A 20,414-nucleotide genomic window follows, 5' to 3' on the forward strand; every position below is an offset into this window, starting at 1 on the left:
CCCATAGTCCTGTGCCCATATACCCATCATACACATCCTCCATCCCATAGTCCTGTGCCCATATACCCATCATACATATCCTCCATCCCATAGTCCTGTGCCCATATACCCATCATACACATCCTCCATCCCATAGTCCTGTGCCCATATACCCATCATACATATCCTCCATCCCATAGTCCTGTGCCCATATACCCAGTCCAGTGCCGCATATATTTATACATTGTAATAAGATCACCCCTAAGCCTTCGATTCTCCTAACTAAATAACCCCAAGTGTAATAATCTGCCTTAGTATTGCAGACCCCCTAGTTCCCTAATAACCTTGGTCGCTCTTCTCTGCACCCGCTCCAGTTCAGCTATGTCTTTCTTATACACCGGAGACCAGAACTGTACACTGTATTCTAAGTGTGGTCGAACTAGTGACTTATATAGAGGTAAAATTATGTTCTCATTATGAGCATCTATGCCTCTTTTGATGCATCCCATTATTTTATTTGCCTTTGCAGCAGCTGCCTGACACTGGCCACTAAATGTGAGTTTGTCGTCCACCCATACACCCAGGTCTTTTTCAGTGACAGTTTTGCCCAGTGTTTTACAATTAAGCACATAATTATACATGTTGTTCGTTCTACCCAAGTGCATGACCTTAAATTTATCCCCATTAAAGCTCATTTGCCATTTATCAGCCCAAGCTTCTAGTTTACATAAATCTTCCTGTAATATAAAATTGTCCTCCTCTGTATTGATTACCCTGCAGAGTTTAGTGTCATCTGCAAATATTGAAATTCTACTCTCTATGCCCCCTACAAGGTCATTAATAAATGTTAAAAAGCGGGCCCAAAACTGACCCCTGTGGTACCCAATACTGACCCCTGTGGTACTCCACTGCTAACCGTGACCCAGTCTGAGTGTGCTCCATTAATAACCACCCTTTGTTTCTTATCCCTGAGCCAGCTCTTAACCCACCTACACATATTTACCCCTATACCCATTGTTCTCATTTTACGTATCAACCTTTTGTGTGGCACCGTATCAAAAGCTTTTGAAAAGTCCATGTACACCACGTCCACTGCATTCCCTTGGTCCAGTCCGGAACTTACCTCTTCATAAAAGCTTATCAGATTAGTCTGACAGGAACGGTCCCTCGTAAACCCATGTTGATATTGGGTCATGAGGTTATTCTTCTCCAGATACTCCAGTATAGTATCTCTTAGAAAACCCTCCAGGATTTTACGCACAGTTGAGGTTAAACTTACTGGCCTATAATTTAGTTCTTTTAGTTTGTTTTCTTTTGCTTTCCTTCCGTTATACTTTTTACTTTTTTTAAGGATTTTTTTATTTTAGGGCTGTATACTGTGTTTTTCTATAGGTTTACTTTATATTTTTGTTTTGCATATTTTAGAGACTTTTGTATTTTTTTCTTTTACTTAGATTTTTCTATTGATTTTTTTTTTTTTTTCCTTTTATTTTTTTTCTTTTCATTTACTTTTACTTTTGTTTTGTTTTCATTTCTTTTTCTTTTCTTTACTCTTATCCACACCACAGACAGGTACATAATATCTCCTCTTGGAGACTGTTCTTTGGACTTTTGAAGGTCAAACTTCAAGCTCCTCTTGTGCCCGGCGTGTAATATTGATCGAGGCGGACGATAAATTTATCCTTTGGGGCTCCAATTTTAGCCTTTCCGTTCTTGTACCGGTGACAGGTTTCCAATCTTCTGCAACCTGGTTTTTGGTCAGTTTTTTTTCATCAAAGTTGTTAAAGCTTTGTTCCCTCTTTTTCAGCCTCCCCGCTTGCTGTCAGTTAATGAGAGTCTTGCTCTCTAGTCTAGACAGTCCATTTTCCAAAGCCGTCGCCTGTCTTGCGTTTTACTGGTTTCCATGTCATACATTGCAGGCACCAGCTGGAGCTGCCCGGCCATTACACGCCTCTGGAGGCCTTTTACGAAGACAAGAAGGGGGTCTTACCTGCTGGCGTCAGCCCCCAGTCATGCCAACCCAGTGTGCACTGGCTGTCATCTATACACAAGCACCTGTACCCAGAGATGAAGGTCAGAACCCCCCCATCCTAATTTTTCCTTTCTACTTTTTCCCTATAGATCACTCTGTAAAAAGTAAGTGCACCCCCAGGTACGAACACCCTTAAAACATAACTGCATTCTTAAGGGATGAGGGCAGGGTGCAATGCTTTACTTTGGGATTTCAATGGAACCATTAATTTTAATGGACCGTGGCGTCAAGTGCAGAGCAATGGATTGAGCGGACGTCTTCGTGATCAACGACACAACGAGGCTGTTCATGTGTAAGAAGGGTTCACGTGACTGGACATCAATGCAATGGCGTGATCCGTGATAATTGTGCAGTAATGAATGAGGAGTTTGTCATTGGCATCAGGAGCTGCTGGCTGTTGTGTATGGCGTCGCACATACTCCTCATTCTGACCGCACAGGTATTGGTGCTGCACCCATCCCTGTGCCCACACAGCCGCATACCTGCTGTAAAACTCCGACCTCTGCTGTGTAGCCTGAATACTTTACTCTTTATCTATCTGTAATTCCCTCACCCTTTGTTTCAGCTGCTGAAAAACATCCCCAAAGCACAATACTGCCTCCACCATGTTTCACTGTTGGGTTTGTGATTTTTCTGGTGATGAGTAGTTTTAGTTTTGCTCCTTTTGGAATTATGGGCAAAAAGTTAGACCCTGGTCTTATCAGACATAACCTGTTTTCCCACCTGCTTTTGTTAAACTTATTGTAGATTTTTGGCAAAACATAGCCACGCTTGGGTGTTTTACTTTAAGAAAAGGCTTCCGTCTTGCCTCCCTACTCCACAGGCTGGACTTAAAAAGAATACGGGAGATTTGTTCTCTTGTGCAATACACAACTAGTACTTGTCAGAAATTCCTGCAGCTCCTTTAATGTTTTTCTCCTTTCTTTTCATCAATTTTTGAAGGATGCTCAGTTTTAGGTAATGTCACTGTTGTGCCAATTTTAAGCCACTTCTTGATGTTCCCTTGTATATCTAATGCCTTAGTAAATTTGTTTGTACTCTTCTCCTGGCTGATAATTTTCAGCAGTGAGAAGCCTTTGCTGTGTGGTCAGCTGTTTACAGACCGTGGATTTTACTGTAAAATTCAGTTAAGAAAATGTCAGAAAAATCCTCCTCTGCGTATGGGGCTAATCAGTATCACTGTAAATTATGGCAGCAATGTGCTGACTACTGTGTAACGTCAGTGTTAATGTGATTGGGTAATTCTGATCACAACATAAGAGGGTGTCCAAATTTAGGCAACCACGTTATTTTAGTTTTATTATCTGTTCCTCCCTGCTCGGAAGCACATTTAATGCATTCACATACGTACTGTTTGTCGTTTCTCCTGTAGATCACCCACCCGGCCGGCTGTATGTCGCAGTTCATTAAGTTTTTCGGGGAGCAGATCTTTGTTCTCTGGAAGTTTGCCTTACTAAGGAAGCGCATCCTTATATTTTCACCGCCTCCTGTCGGCGTCGTCTGCTACAGAGGTAATCTTTACATTCTTATTCTAATGGCGTCGAAGAGCAGCGCCACTCGTGATCACAGGATGTGCCGTGTATTGCGGCTCAGCTGCTTTCACTTCAGTAGGATCTGAGCTGCAATCCCTAAGAATGGCCACTAGATTGTGTACAGTGCTGGTGTCAACAATCAGCTGAGTGGCTTCTGACCCCCACCCATCTGATATTGGTGACCTCCTCTAAGCAGTGGACATCCCCCTTAACGCTGTAAAGCGCTGCGGAATATGTTGGCGCTATATAAATAAAGATTATTATTACATATAACTTTTTTTATTGTTTTCGTTTTCCCCTCCCGCTTAGTTTACTGCTGTTGCTGTCTCGCCAACGTCACTTTGCCCGGTATCGGAGTTACCGCTCCGGAGTCGAAGCCTTTCTTCTACGTCAATGTCGCTGATATCGGAACCCTTGATGATGAGGTGTCCTACGTGGCCTGTGAGTCCTTAATTCTTGTACCCTGAAGACATAATAATTATACATTGTTTGCTTCCTTTGAATTAAAGGGGTCCCATTGCAATCCCTTCTTTAAATGAGGAGCTTCTAACGATTTGCTGACAGTTGGGTTCTGACTGGAATCATCTGGCGATCACTTATCACCAGTGAGAGCTGGACCTTTCTCCTGCAGTGGCCACTACTGGAGAGATGGAGCATTACATGGGTCACATTGAAATGAGTCCTCCAGCAGTTTTCCCATGCTGTAGACCCTTCCCTGAAGGAATTTGTACCGGTCTACTGTCTAACCCTCTCCCCACTTATATCGCATCTACCAAGGTACAACAGAGAAGATCTTCGAGCACAAGCAGGATCTCTACGATGTTTACGTCGATAACCAGAATGTGAAGACTCACCTGGATCATCTCCAGCCCTTACTGAGGGTCAACAGCGCGGACAAAGAGAAATACCGACGGCTCAACGATCAGCGGTGACCGTTTCTTTTGTTTTTCTGAGCTTCAGATGGGATACTGGGGGGGGGGAATTCTTTAAAGGGGATCTGTCACATTAGATTTGCAGTATGTTATAGGGCAGGAGGAGCTGAGCAGATTGATATATCATTTTGTCGGAAAAGATATAGTAGAAGATGTAATATAATTAGTTTATTTCCTAATTATGTTGGATGTAGGAGTCCAGTGGGCGGAGCATAGTGACTGGTAAGACCATTTGCCTCCTAAGCTACAGCTTCAGTCTCCTACTGGTTTATGTCTACAGCTCCTTTGCAAACCTATCTGTCTCCATGGATACACACTACTAAGGCTGTGTGCCCACGTTGTGGTTTTTATGCGTTTTTGCTGCAGCGGAAATGATTAAAAAACGCATCCCCATGCAGTCCTATGGGATTCTGCAGTTGCTGTGCCCATGCTGTGGATTTTCCCGCTGCGGAATCGCATAGCTGTAAAATCCGCAGAATGTCCAATATTTCTATGGAGCGCGGCGATTCCGCCGCCATAGGATTGCATTGAAACGTTCACTTTCCGCATGTGGCTATGCCCACCATGCGTGAAGTGAGCGCTTCATGTGCGGATGGTACCCAGGGTCTGAAGGAAAGGAGACTGTCCTCCATGCCCTGGGTACCATATTCCTGTTATGGTACCCAGGGCATGGAGGACAGTCTCCTCTCCTTCAGACCCTGGGTACCATCCGCACATGAAGCGCTCACTTCACGCATGGTGGGCATAGCCACATGCGGAAAGTGAACGTTTCAATGCAATCCTATGGCGGCGGAATCGCCGCGCTCCATAGAAATATTGGACATGCTGCGGATTTTACAGCTATGCGATTCCGCAGCGGGATAATAGAAAATAGAATTAAAATAAAAAATCGGGATATACTTACCCTCTGTCGGCCCCCGGAGTCCTCCCGCCTCTCAGCCACGCTGCCAGCATCTTCCGTTCCCAGGGATGCATTGCGCGAATCGCCCCAGGTGACATCGCAGTCTCGTGTGATGCTACATCATCAGAGGTCATTGTCGCAAGGCATCCCTGGGAACGGAAGATGCTGGCTGAGAGGCGAGAGGACTCCGGGGGCCGACAGAGGGTAAGTATATCCCGATTTTTTTTTTTTTTCTTTTTATTTTTTTTTCATTTTAACATTCTATCTTTACTATTGATGCTGCCTAGGCTAGGCAGCATCAATAGTAAAAAGATGGTAACACTTATCAGGCACTATGCTTGTGTGACCAACATGTCAATCACTTTTTCAAGCGAAGCTTCAAATCGCATGGAAAAGCGCAAGCTAAAAACGCTTGTGTTTTGCGGGAAAAAGCATGCGAATTGCGCATGTGTTTTAGCCGCGGCAGGGAGTTGTGGAAATGCTACAGACATTTCCGCAGCATTTCTGCAACGTGGGCACTTAGCCTAACTGTTTAGTTTGACCCTCCCCTCCTTCTGCTCCATCTATATGCTGTATAGTCTGACCCTCCCTCCATACTCTGTATAGTCTGACCCTCCCTCCTTCTGATCCCTCTATACGCTGTATAGTCTGACCCTCCATCTGCTCCATCTATACGCTGTATAGTCTGACCCTCCCTCCTTCTGCTCCCTCTGTACGCTGTATAGTCTGACCCTCCCCTCCTGCTCCCTCTATACGCTGTATAGTCTGACCCTCCCTCTATACGCTGTATAGTCTTACCCTTCCCTCCTTCTGCTCCCTCTGTACGCTGTATAGTCTGACTCTCCCTCCATCTTCTCCCTCTATACGCTGTATAGTCTGACCCTCCCTCCATCTGCTCCATCTATACGCTGTATAGTCTGACCCTCCCTCTATACGCTGTATAGTCTGACCCTCCCCTCCTTCTGCTCCCTCCATACGCTGTATAGTCTGACCCTCCCTCTATACGCTGTATAATCTGACCCTCCCCTCCTTCTGCTCTCTCTATACGCTGTATAGTCTGACCCTCCCTCCATCTGCTCCCTCTATACGCTGTATAGTCTGACCCTCCCTCCATCTGCTCCATCTATACACTGTATAGTCTGACCCTCCCTCCTTCTGCTCCCTCTATACGCTGTATAGTCTGACCCTCCCCTCCTTCTGCTCCCTCCATACGCTGTATAGTCTGACCCTCCCTCTATACGCTGTATAATCTGACCCTCCCCTCCTTCTGCTCTCTCTATACGCTGTATAGTCTGACCCTCCCTCCATCTGCTCCCTCTATATGCTGTATAGTCTGACCCTCCCTCCTTCTGCTCCCTCTATACGCTGTATAATCTGACCCTCCCCTCCTTCTGCTCTCTCTATACGCTGTATAGTCTGACCCTCCCTCCATCTGCTCCATCTATACGCTGTATAGTCTGACCCTCCCTCTATACGCTGTATAGTCTGACCCTTCCCTCCTTCTGCTCCCTCTGTACGCTGTATAGTCTGACCCTCCCTCCATCTTCTCCCTCTATACGCTGTATAGTCTGACCCTCCCTCCATCTGCTCCATCTATATGCTGTATAGTCTGACCCTCCCCTCCTTCTGCTCTCTATACGCTGTAGAGTCTGACCCTTCCCTCCTCCTGCTCCCTCCATACGCTGTATAGTCTGACCCTCCCTCTATACGCTGTATAGTCTGACCCTCCCCTCCATCTGCTCCCTCTATGCGCTGTATAGTCTGACCCTCCCCTCCATCTCCTCCCTCTATACGCTGTATAGTCTGACCCTCCCCTCCATCTCCTCCCTCTATACGCTGTATAGTCTGACCCTCCCCTCCATCTCCTCCCTCTATACGCTGTATAGTCTGACCCTCCCTCCATCTCCTCCCTCTATACGCTGTATAGTCTGACCCTCCCCTCCTTCTGCTCCCTCTATACGCTATATAGTCTGACCCTCCCTCTTTCTGCTCCCTCTATACGCTGTATAGTCTGACCCTCCCTCTTTCTGCTCCCTCTATACGCTGTATAGTCTGACCCTCCCTCTTTCTGCTGCCTCTATACGCTGTATAGTCTGACCCTCCCCTCCTTCTGCTCCCTCTGTACGCTGTATAGTCTGACCCTCCCTCCATCTCCTCCCTCCATACGCTGTATAGTCTGACCCTCCCTCTCCTCTTTCTATACGCTGTATAGTCTGACCCTCCCCTCCTTCTGCTCCCTCTATACGCTATATAGTCTGACCCTCCCTCTTTCTGCTCCCTCTATACGCTGTATAGTCTGACCCTCCCTCCATCTCCTCCCTCTGCGCTGTATAGTCTGACCCTCCCCTCCTTCTGCTCCCTCTATACGCTATATAGTCTGACCCTCCCTCTTTCTGCTCCCTCTATACGCTGTATAGTCTGACCCTCCCTCTTTCTGCTCCCTCTATACGCTGTATAGTCTGACCCTCCCTCCATCTCCTCCCTCTATACGCTGTATAGTCTGACCCTCCCCTCCTTCTGCTCCCTCTATACGCTGTATAGTCTGACCCTCCCTCCATCTCCTCCCTCCATACGCTGTATAGTCTGACCCTCCCTCCATCTCCTCCCTCTGTACGCTGTATAGTCTGACCCTCCCTCCATCTCCTCCCTCTGTACGCTGTATAGTCTGACCCTCCCTCTGCTCCATCTATACGCTGTATAGTCTGACCCTCCCTCCTTCTTTTCCCTCTATACGCTGTATAGTCTGACCCTCCCTCCATCTCCTCCCTCTGTACGCTGTATAGTCTGACCCTCCCTCCATACGCTGTATAGTCTGACCCTCCCCTCCACTGCTCCCTTTTCACACTTTATTTTTAAAATTTGTAACCATGGAAACGCATTGGTTTGCACTGGAGCTGTATACACAAAGGAGAAATTTTTTTTTTTTGTAAATGAAGATAATTTGCCTTTCTAGTTTTTAATTTTGATCCTTCAGAGCAATAAACAATGGTTTCCAAAAGTATACATGCCCCTTATCTCCTACGCTATAGGCATACTCTGGCCCCCGGTGAGTTGCGCTCATTGCTGTGTCTCCGTACAGGCAGCTGCTGCTGTACACGCAGGAGGTGGACGGCGACTGCTCATCCTGCGAGGAGGATCTCTTCATTCTGTAAGTGCAGCCCTATGTCATGGCGGGATGCTGTGCCCTGGGGGGCGGTATCTGGCTGTTTCTGCATGGCTTTCTCTCCTTGTCCTGCAGCTTCTTCATGGAGCAGAATAACAGGATCTTCCAGATCCTCCTGGAGGTGGCGGCGAGCCAAGATAAGACGCTGACGGCCGATCACGCCCGCAGCATGGGCCTGGACCCGCAGGGCGACCGCAGCTTCCTCATGGACCTTCTGGAAGTGTACGGCTTCGATCTGATGCTCGTCATCGACAACCCGTGTTGTCCCTGACACTGTCTGACCTTCCCGGCCACTTGGCTCCTGTAAATATTCCACCTCCCCCCCCCCCCCCCCCCTGTAGACTGACTGCAGAGGGGGCTGCGACCCTCCCCCAATACCGGACCCGGCTGTCACAAGTAAGACACGCAATAATGACACTGCAGGAGGTCAAAGCGTCCGGAGAAGAGAAACGGAGGACTAGATATCGGCACCACCGTTTTATGAGTGGTATCAAGGAGCCACGGTGCCTCCCAACCCTCTGTGACCTCAGTGGTCCAGGGAGGATCTGTGGCCTAAATGGATAAAATGGCTTCATGACCTATAGGTGACTGATCATATTTAACGTGCATGCCCAACAGCTACATACAAAGTAATTACTGATCCCAGGTTACATCCTGTATTATACTCCAGAGCAGCACTCACTATTCTGCTGGTGCAGACACTGTGTACATTCACTACATTACTGATCCTGAGTTACATCCTGTATTATACCCCAGAGCTGCACTCACTATTCTGCTGGTGCAGTCACTGTGTACATACATTACATTACTGATCCTGAGTTACATCCTGTTTAATACCCCAGAGCTGCACTCACTATTCTTCTGGTGCAGTCACTGTGTGCATACATTGCATTACTGATCCTGCGTTACATCCTGTATTATACCCCAGAGCTGCACTCACTATTCTGCTGGTGAAGTCATTATAATACAGGATGTAACTCAGGATCAGTAATGTATGTACACAGTGACTGCACTAGCAGAATAGTGAGTGCAGCTCTGGGGTATAATACAGGATGTAACTCAGGATTAGTAATGTCATGTATGTACACAGTGACTGCACCAGCAGAATAGTGAGTGCAGCTCTGGAGTATAATACAGGATGTAACTCAGGATCAGTAATGTATGTACACAGTGACTGCACCAGCAGAATAGTGAGTGCAGCTCTGGGGTATAATACAGGAGGTAACTCAGGATCAGTAATGTAATGTATGTACACAGTGACTGCACCAGCAGAATAGTGAGTGCAGCTCTGGAGTATAATACAGGAGGTAACTCAGGATCAGTAATGTAATGTATGTACACAGTGACTGCACCAGCAGAATAGTGAGTGCAGCTCTGGGGTATAATACAGGCTATAATGCAGGGTCAGTACAGTAATCATTTTTCAGAATGCCTGAACCTCTTATGTAGTCTGTTTCCGTACATCCACTGTACCGTGACGGTCAGATGTGGACTTGCCCTTTAAATATGTGACAGTGATTATATAATATCAGGAGTTCTATAACCAAATCTACCGGTGAGCACTTTGCACAGTAACGCTCGGGTTCAGCCCTTTCTATGAATCAGGTTTTGTTAAAGAAGTTGTCGAGGAGATAAAAGTAAAACTGTTTTGTTCTTCTGTATGAACAGCGCCTCCCCTCTCCACAGTCTGTATCTGGTATTGCATCTCTCACACACAGACCACAAGTATATGATTGGGGCATTAAGTTCAATTCCAAAAATGGTCCATGGACAGATGGGGGTGCTCTACTTCTGTTAAAATATAGGTTTCCAATTCTGGACAACCCCTTTAAAAATCAGTTCACAGTGATTACAGGGAAGCAACACTCCATACATAGAATTAGTAAGTCTCTTCTATTTCACACTATCAAGAATACTGTAAAACAGCGCCACCTCTGCCCACAGGTTGTTTCTGGTATTACAGCTCAGCTCCATTGCAGTACGTGGGATTGACCTTGCAGGCAGTGGAGGCGCTATTTTTGTTTTATCTTGACCAAATTTAACAGATTTAGTTTTTTATTCTAATTACATTTTAAATCGTGCGCTGATTACATTTTTTTAATATATCTTTTCAGTACATTACTACGTTTTCTGATAGAGATCCAAATCCCCTACAAATATATGGAGGTAAATAATTAAAATTGTGTCCGCCCGCAGCCACCACTAGAAGGAGCTCAGGAGCTTCTTGCATATACTGAGCTACTTAACAGCTTGCAGTGAGCTCCCTTTAGTGGTGGCTGCAGACAATGGGAATGTAACTATGGAGGGGGATGGAGCTAGTTTAATGGGGTTTTGATCTATAAGTGCCCCCTAAAGATCTCTGATATGGTAGTCTGTGGCACTACACAGCTTTCCTGCAATCCTGAGTGGCACATATGCCTAGTCCTGCCACAATATGGAATATTGGCACATAACTAGGTGGAACTGACATTTTGGAGGTCAGGGAAAATGGCTGGCCTACGTCACAGTGGCCATAGAGCTACAGTATTTGACCACTTGACTCCATCTCATGCAGTGATAACAACTTAAAGGGTATGTCCACCTGAGAAGCCGGTTTTTATTGCTTCAGTGAATAAGAAAAATTAAGCAAACTTCAAAATCCACCTTAGTGGTTACACAGGTATGGGGCGGCATCAAGCTTGGTGGTTACACAGTTTTGTGGTGGCGCCGAGCTTGGTGGTTATACAGATTTATGGTGGCGCCGAGCTTGGTGGTTACACAAATCTGCAGCAGTGCCGAGCTTGGTGGTTGCACAATTATGTATAGGAACCAAGCTTAGTGGTTGAATATTATTATGTATTGCCACTGAACTTGGTGGTTACAGACTGGAGTGTAACAGTTGCGGCAATTTACAGGAACATCTTAGTTTAGCGGGTACTGTGCTCCTTAGAGGCTTGGCAGTTACACCATCATGTAGCAGCACTCAGCTTGGAGGTTACATAATTCTATGATGCCACCGGACTTGGTGATTACAGTTACGTGGTGGCACTAAGCTTGGAGGTTACATAATTTTGTGATGCCGCCGGACTTGGTGGTTACAGTTACATGGCAGCACTGAGCTTTGTCGTTACACAGTTACTTGGAATCACTGAGCTTGTTGGTTACGCGGTTAGGTAGCAGCGTCGAGCTTGGTGGTTACACAGTGACTTGACAGCACTGAGCTTGGTGGTTACACAGTGACTTGACAGCACTGAGCTTGGTGGTTACGCAGTGACTTGACAGCACTGAGCTTGGTGGTTACGCAGTGACTTGACAGCACTGAGCTTGGTGGTTACGCAGTGACTTGACAGCACTGAGCTTGGTGGTTACGCAGTGACTTGACAGCACTGAGCTTGGTGGTTACGCAGTGACTTGACAGCACTGAGCTTGGTGGTTACGCAGTGACTTGACAGCACTGAGCTTGGTGGTTACGCAGTGACTTGACAGCACTGAGCTTGGTGGTTACGCAGTGACTTGACAGCACTGAGCTTGGTGGTTACGCAGTGACTTGACAGCACTGAGCTTGGTGGTTGCGCAGTGACTTGACAGCACTGAGCTTGGTGGTTGCACAGTGACTTGACAGCACTGAGCTTGGTGGTTTCAGTTGTGTAGCGGCATTGAGCTTGGTGGTTGCATAACCACTACGCCCCATTATCACAATCTACAGGAACCATTACTTAGCGGTTACAGTACTACGCAGAGGCTTGTAGCTTGGTGGTTTCATTTCTCTGCAGAGGCCCCAGAAGAGCTTGTTATAGGCCACAGTTCCGCAATGTGTCGCAGGCCACGATAACTTTTTTTAAAATTTTAGCTGCATTGGAACACTAAATACTGGTTTCGAAAGGCTACATACCCTATAAACCGTTTGGTATGCAAGTTGCACCTTTCTATGTACATTCCTGTAGTGACCTCTCCGATTATGACCTGTATGTATATATTGACCCTGTGTCTAGGCCGTGTATATATTTAGTGAGTCAAATGGAAAATTTATTATATAATATGGGGGGATTTATTGGTCAGAGACCTCTGCCCGGTCTGGAGGGACCACAAGCCTCCAGTCTCCGATTTATCACTACAGACTAATTACCGAAGCTACGTCTTTGGACACTGAGTCCAGCCACGGACCACCAGAATCTAGACCGGACCACCAGAATCTAGACTGTGTTTTATAAATGTGTGTTATCTAAAGGAAATTTAAATATTAAGGAAAAGTGTGAGACGAATGTAATTAATGTCATGAAGGGGAATCTATCATTACAACCCTGCACCATGTACCTGTAGCCGGGGGTGAGGTATTTTCTGCACACAGGGGTGTAAAACGAAGTTGACCGCTCTCCTGATCTGTATAGAAAATACTTCATTACCCAGGAGAGAATAATGGAGCCTCTGAGAAACACTGTGCCGTCCCTGTAATTCCTCATGTCAATATATGGGTACACTGACAACTGGGTGCATCTGTACACTACTTAAATGTCCAACGAGGGTAGACAGTGTTAGACTGTGTAAGGGGAAAGGCAGCGTCAGCCCAGCTGTCAGTCCAGTCATATTTCCAGGGGAAATAAGAGCAATAACACAATTCAGATACCGCCCCCCTATGTACGAGAATACAACTACCATAGTACTGCCCCCTATGTACGAGAATACAGCTGCTATAATACTGCTCCCTAGGTACAAGAATACAACTACTATAATACTGCTCCCTATGTACAAGAATATAACTACTATAATACTGCCCTTATGTACAAGAATATAACTACTATAATACTGCTCCTATGTACAAGAATATAACTACTATAATACTGCTCCCTATGTACAAGAATGCAACTACTATAATACTGCTCCCTATGTACAAGAATGCAACTACTATAATACCGCCCCCTATGTACGAGAATACAGCTACTATAATACCGCTCCCTATGTACAAGAATATAACTACTATAATACTGCACCCTATGTACGAGAATACAACTACTATAATACTGCTCCTATGTACAAGAATGCAACTACTATAATACCGCCCCCTATGTACAGTCATGGCCAAAAGTTTAGAGAATGACACAAATATTAATTTTTACAAAGTCTACTGCTTCATTTTTTCTAATGGCAATTTGCATATACTCCAGAATGTTATAAAGCGTGATCAGCTTAACAGCAATTACTTGCAAAGTCAATATTTGCCTAGAAAATGAACTTTATCCCACAAAACACATTTCAACATCATTGCAGCCCTGCCTTAAAAGGACCAGCTAACATCGTTTCAGTGATTGCTCCATTAACACAGGTGTGGGTGTTGATGAAGACAGGGCTGGAGATCAATCTGTCATGATTAAGTAAGAATGACACCACTGGACACTTTAAAAGGAGGCTGGTGCTTGGCATCATTGTTTCTCTTCTGTTAACCATGGTTATCTCTAAAGAAACACGTGCAGTCATCATTGCACTGCACAAAAATGGCCTAACAGGGAAGAGTATCGCAGCTAGAAAGATTGCACCTCAGTCAACAATCTATCGCATCATCAAGAACTTCAAGGAGAGAGGTTCCCTTGTTGCCAAAAAGGCTCCAGGGCGCCCAAGAAAGACCAGCAAGCGCCAGGACCGTCTCTTAAAAGTGTTTCAGCTGCGGGATCGGGCTACCAGCAGTGCAGAGCTTGCTCAGGAATGGCAGCAGGCAGGTGTGAGTGCATCTGCACGCACTGTGAGGCGGAGACTCTTGGAGCAAGGCCTGGTCTCAAGGAGGGCAGCAAAGAAGCCACTTCTCTCCTGAAAAAACATGGACAGACTGATATTCTGCAAGAGGTACAGGGAGTGGACTGCTGAGGACTGGGGTAAAGTCATTTTCTCTGATGAATCCCCTTTTCCATTGTTTGGGACATCTGGAAAACGGCTTATTCTGAGAAGACCAGGTGAGCGCTACCACCAGCCTTGTCTCATGCCAACTGTCAAGCATCCTGAAACCATTCATGTGTGGGGTTGCTTCTCAGCCAAGGGAATGGGCTCTCTCTCAGTCTTGCCTAAAAACACAGCCATGAATAAAGAATGGTACCAGAATGTCCTCCAAGAGCAACTTCTCCAACCGTGCAAGAGCAGTTTGGCGATCAACAATGCCTTTTTCAACATGATGGAGCACCTTGCCATAAAGCAAAGGTGATAACTAAATGGCTCAGGGAACAAAACATAAAGATTTTGGGACCATGGCCTGGAAACTCCCCAGATCTTAATCCCATTGAGAACTTGTGGTCAATCATCAAGAGACGGGTGGACAAACAAAAACCGTCAAATTCAGACAAAATAAAAGCATTGATTTTGCAAGAATGGACTGCTATCAGTCAGGATTTGATCCAGAAGTTGATTGAGAGCATGCCAGGGAGAATTGCTGAGGTCCTGAAGAAGAAGGGTCAACACTGCAAATATTGACTTGCTGCATTAACTCATTCTAACTGTCAATATAACCTTTTGTTACTCATAATATGATTGCAATTATATTTCTGTATGTGATAAAAACATCTGACAAACACACATAAAAACCAGAAGGCAGCAGATCATGTGAAAATATAATATTTGTGTCATTCTCTAAACTTTTGGCCATGACTGTACAAGAATATAACTACTATAATACTGCCCCTATATACAAAAATAGAACTGCTATAATACTGCCCCCTATATACAATAGAACTACTATAATACTGCCCCCTATGTACAAGAATATAACTACTATAATACTGCCCCTATATACAGGAATAGAACTACTATAATACTGCCCCCTATATACAAGAATAGAACTGCTATAATACTGCCCCTATATACAAAAATAGAACTGCTATAATACTGCCCTGTGTATGAGAATAGAACTGCTATAATACTGCCCCCTGTGTAAGAGAATAGAACTGCTATAATACTGCCCCCTGTGTAAGAGAATAGAACTGCTATAATACATACTGCCCCGTGTACGAGAATACAACTACTATAATACTGCCCCCTGTGTAAGAGAATAAAACTACTATAATACTGCCCCCTGTGTAAGAGAATACAACTACTATAATACTGCCCCCTGTGTACAAGAATACAACTACCATAAAACCGCCCCCTGTGTAAGAGAATACAACTGCTATAATACCGCCCCCTGTGTAAGAGAATACAACTACTATAATACCGCCCCCTGTGTAAGAGAATACAACTACTATAATACCGCCCGTGTACGAGAATACAGCTACTATAATACCGCCCCGTGTACTTGAATACAGCTACTATAATACCGCCCCCTCTGTACGAGAATACAGCTACTATAATACCGCCCCCTCTGTACGAGAATACAGCTACTATAATACCTCCCCCGTGTACGAGAATACAGCTACTATAATACCGCCCCCGTGTACGAGAATACAGCTACTATAATACCGCCCCCTCTGTACGAGAATACAGCTACAATACCGCCCCCCCGTGTACGAGAATACAGCTACTATAATACCGCCCCCGTGTACGAGAATACAACTACTATAATACCGCCCCCTGTGTACGAGAATACAACTACTATAATACTGCCCCCTATGTACAAGAATATAACTATAATACTGCCCCTATGTACAAGAATATAACTACTATAATACCGCCCCCTGTGTACGAGAATACAACTACTATCATACCGCTTCTTATGTGTAGATATGAGGCGATTGGTCAGGTCTGTACAGGCTGTTAATGATAGATTTCCTTTTTTCCTGTGTTGCTCGGTCGTATCATTTCTCGTTTACTAGACCCTGTGCGGTTTTCCGCGGTGATTGCATCAGGCGGTTTGTAGAATGTCATCTTGTCGGATATTGCAGAATGTCGCCATCTGTATGAAAGGCACATCTATGTAATTATTCTTTCTTGTTTTGGGAGTGCTCTGCTGCTGCTGTGATCGGATGACGGAGCCCCTCCGCATTACACTGGTTACCGCCATTTCATGCTTTATACCGCTGTTTGTGGGAAATGTAATGTTTATATATGGAAACATATCGTTTTCTCAGAATTCCAGGCTTCGGTTTCTTCTACTTTCAACTCTGTATGTGACTGCTGACATTGGTACATATAATTAGGGAGTGTCTACAAGCCCAGCGCTGCCTGTGAAGGGGGCTGGCTGACCGGCATTTCAATAGCTAAGCTGCTCCCATTTGCGCATTCCACCAAATTTTATAGGTGATGGGGTATGGCTTAGCATGTCGTTTGTTGGCACAGGACAAGCCTTCTGTGGAAAGGGGGCTGGCTAAAGACACAATTTATTGTTTACCCAAATCTATAGATGGGGCTGGTGTAGTGCTACGTGTACATTTTTTATTTTATAAATAGTCCAGCCCCCTTCTGGGTCACAACACATATACAATGAAGGGGTTAGCTTGGGTTTTCTGGTGTTGGCATGTCATCTAAGCCAGCCCCCTTGTCTGCCACAACAAATCTAAAGACAGAAGGGGGCTGGCTTAGCGTTCCCTTCATCAGCGTGACTGCTTATTTCAATAACTAACCCAGACCCTTCTGTGTTTTAAAGATCTGTTGTGGTGAAGGGGGCTGGCTTATTTATTAAAGTGACAGTAACGGATGATGTGTCAATACCAGAAACCCTAAACTGACCCCTTCATTGTCTGTACATCTGTTGCGACCCAGAAGGGGGCTGGCTTAGTAACGGAAATAAGCAGTCAGCCAGACCCAAACTGGAAATGATGTCTCATGTCAAGCTTTCCATCGGACATTTGGGGGGGGCGGGGTGACCGGCTTATGATGGGTCTATAGGTTGGTATTCATGTCAGTATGGAAGAATAGCGGTCATATGGTATAGAGGGACCATCGGTCGCAGATACAGGAGTCACTAGGACATAGAGACTTCATAATGTACAGATGAATTTAGAAATGTTTATTCTATTTTCCACCCCAGCTATAGCGCCACCCTTGTACATAGGCTGTGGCTGGTATTGCAGCTTCATTTCTGCTTCCATTCCAAACTCTTGATGACTACTGATGATTTTTTCTTTCTTTTCATGGATCCAGAACATTGTTAAAGGGGAGTTGTCCACATTGGACAATCCTCTTTAAATTAGCCACATTATGATGTCCTATATCACTCTCCTGTGGTTAAAAAAAAAAAAAAAATGTATTAAATGTGAAATTTTCTCTAAATGATATATTTGTATGATAAACTTTAGCTGCAGAACAGCCCTTGAAGGGTTAATGTCCTGAGATTTCACTGTATGTGCTGCATCTTAGTGCAGCAGCAGTGCCACCTGGTGGTGAAATAATGGAAGTGGTGATGATTTTCACAGTATACAAAGTACCTGTACCGATAGCAGGGGGTGGCCGCAGACCTGCGCAGGTTTGGTACCGTATTCTACGTATAAGGTGTGACCACTTGGCGATAGGAGAAATAATCTGCTGTGTAAACAATAAACCCACACTGAGTCCAATGGGGTGTCTTGTCATCTGTTATTTTGCGTCCTTTTAACCGCCTAGCAACCTATAGACAATGTTTATGGTGTATCTGAAATGTACGTCTGATGAAGTCACCAAGGTAGGTCAGATCCGAGGGGTTAGGACTCTCCGACGACCGTAAGAATGGGGGTCCTGAAGTCGCTTTGTATGAAATAAGTCCCAATGAGCATGAGTGGCCACTCACTCTCCGTGTACAGTCTATAGGAGTTAAGGGGGCAGTGGTCAATAATGCTTCTTTCACGTAAGGAACTTTGCGACCCTGTGCTCTGTATCAGGGGAAGCCTTAGCACCCAGACCCTCAACAATCATACATTTATAAGGTTGAACAGGAGAGAAATTGGAACTACAGTATATACTCGAGTATAAGCTGAGGCACATAATTTGGCCACGGAAAACTTATTGAGTCGAGTATAAGCTGGGTATGCCTCGTCTTCTCATCCCTATCCTTGAATGCATGGCCCCCCCCATGAGAAAGGCATAAAAAAAACAAAAACAAAACCCCTCCTACTTACCTTCCCTGCGCTCCCTCGCAGCATCCTGTTCCGGATTCCAGCAGCTTCTGTGGCCGAGCGATCGCATGTCCCCGCTCATTAAGGTAATGAATATTCACCTCTCTCCACTCACTGGGGACTCATGATTGCTCGGCTGCAGGAGCTGCTGGAAGCCGGACCAGGAGGCTTCGAGGGCGTGCAGGGAAGGTTTTTTTTTTTTTTTGTTTTTTTTTACAGCTGCTGGAAGCTGCAGCTGTAACTGTTTGCTCTATATTCATTTCTCTGTAGCAGCGGGCGCAGTTACAGCCAGGCCCCTGGTTCCTGCCTCTCCCCCCACCCCTGCTGGCTTCTGGGACAAGGACTTGTGTATAAGCAGAGGGAGGGGGGCATCTTCAGCACAAAAAAGACTGAAAAACTCAGCTTAGGCCACTTTCACACTTGCGTTTATGGCCGCAGTGACGGCCTGCGCACGTCTGCCGCTAAGCCCTGCCCCCTGCCGCGTCTCCTCCGGTAGCTCCGTCTACCGGCGCATGACGCTGCTTGCGTCCTGTGTCCCCTATCTTTAGCACTGGCGACGCAGGCCGTGCACAGTATGTGTTTGGCGGTGCATGCGTCCTTTTGACGGTGCGCTTAGCGCAACCAAATTGCTACAGGTTGTTTGGCGCTGGTCGGCACACCGTCAAAAGGACGCATGCGCCGCCAAACGTATACCTGCGCACGGCCTGCGTCCCCAGTGCTAAAGATAGGGGATGCATGCAGCGTCATGCGCTGATAGGCGGAGCTCCCGGAGGAGGTGTGGCAGGGGCGGGGCTTAAACAGTCCTACAAAGCATTGCATCATTAGAACAACAGGTTCTATCAGAGTTTGAGTCTGTATTTATTCAGGTTGTGATCAATATTCTTAAGATCTCCCCTACCATCACTTTCATACATAGAAGGTGAGGTGTTTCAGGGGTTATACTGAAGAATTGATGACGTTATAACATCAGGGGCCAGATACGTCAAGGGTGAGTCGCACCACTTTTCCTAAATCCTGTGAAACTTTTGGGGGTAGCTTCTATATTTTTGTATGGAATCACATCATTCACTAACTTCTTCCACTGCCGAATTGTAGGAGATGCCCCCCCCCCCCATTCATCCCAATGCTATCGTCTTTCTGGCCATAAAGAGAACTTCCCGGCGAAATATTCTATCGTAAGGAGTCCATCTTTCCTCGTCCACTACACCCAAAATACAGAGTTCTGGGCGACATTCAATCGGTGTTCCAAAGTGGATATCCCCTCATTCCAATATCTTTTTATAATTCTGCCGTTCCAGATAAGATGCCAGAAGTCTGCACCTGCATCTATGACATTCATCAGTTGCTCTTCTGCCAAATTTATATAGTCTACTTGGGCTTAAATAGGATTGATGAAGAATATACAATTGAATTAACTTGTTGCTCGCAGCTGGAGACACCTCCATCTGCGCCTCCAATGCCTCGCCCCATTGATCGTCTGTAATAGAGGGGATCAAGTGCTTCCACTTACCCCCTACAGCTCACTGAGTGGACGCAATCCTGGAACTTAACAGGAAAGTATATAGAGAGGATATCACACACACAATATTCCTATCGATGGGTATTTAGAAATTTGCCTTCTAGGGAGTGGGAATTGTTACTGTATGGCATGTCTCAGCTGCAGGCATCTATAAAAATCCTCATGGGGAATCTCAAACTTCACGCGAAAACTGTTCGAATGATAATAAGGTTTGGTTTTCAAAAATTTGATGAAGCAACACTACTCCATATTGCTTCCAGAAGTTTGGATCTTGCAACCTCTGAAAACTCAGGATTATCCCATATTCGAGTCTCCCCCACTTGGTCAGTAAACTGTATAATACGCTTCCTCTCTCGCCAGACCTGTATTGCTAGAT

The 20,414-nt window shown here is 45.5% G+C and overlaps 1 protein-coding gene across 2 annotated transcripts in view; it reads left to right on the forward strand.

The window, feature by feature from the left end:
- Nucleotides 1–17,985, forward strand: part of DENND11 (DENN domain containing 11) — a 42,746-nt gene extending 24,761 nt beyond the window's left edge. Inside the window, exons 4-9 of one of the 2 annotated variants that reach the window (XM_073567579.1) lie at nt 1,899–2,052; nt 3,384–3,522; nt 3,853–3,984; nt 4,321–4,471; nt 8,406–8,524; nt 8,615–17,985. In XM_073567579.1, the coding sequence (XP_073423680.1) occupies nt 1,899–2,052; nt 3,384–3,522; nt 3,853–3,984; nt 4,321–4,471; nt 8,406–8,524; nt 8,615–8,688 (769 nt within the window). In that variant the 3' untranslated portion in view covers nt 8,689–17,985. The remainder of the gene's footprint in view (nt 1–1,898; nt 2,053–3,383; nt 3,523–3,852; nt 3,985–4,320; nt 4,472–8,405; nt 8,525–8,614) is intronic. The other variant, XM_073567578.1, reaches the window with a different exon arrangement.
- Nucleotides 17,986–20,414: the final 2,429 nt, after the last annotated feature.

Source organism: Dendrobates tinctorius, unplaced genomic scaffold, assembly GCF_039654945.1.
Source record: "Dendrobates tinctorius isolate UK_male_01 unplaced genomic scaffold, ASM3965494v1 ptg000020l, whole genome shotgun sequence".
In the NCBI taxonomy this organism is placed as follows: domain Eukaryota; kingdom Metazoa; phylum Chordata; class Amphibia; order Anura; family Dendrobatidae; genus Dendrobates; species Dendrobates tinctorius.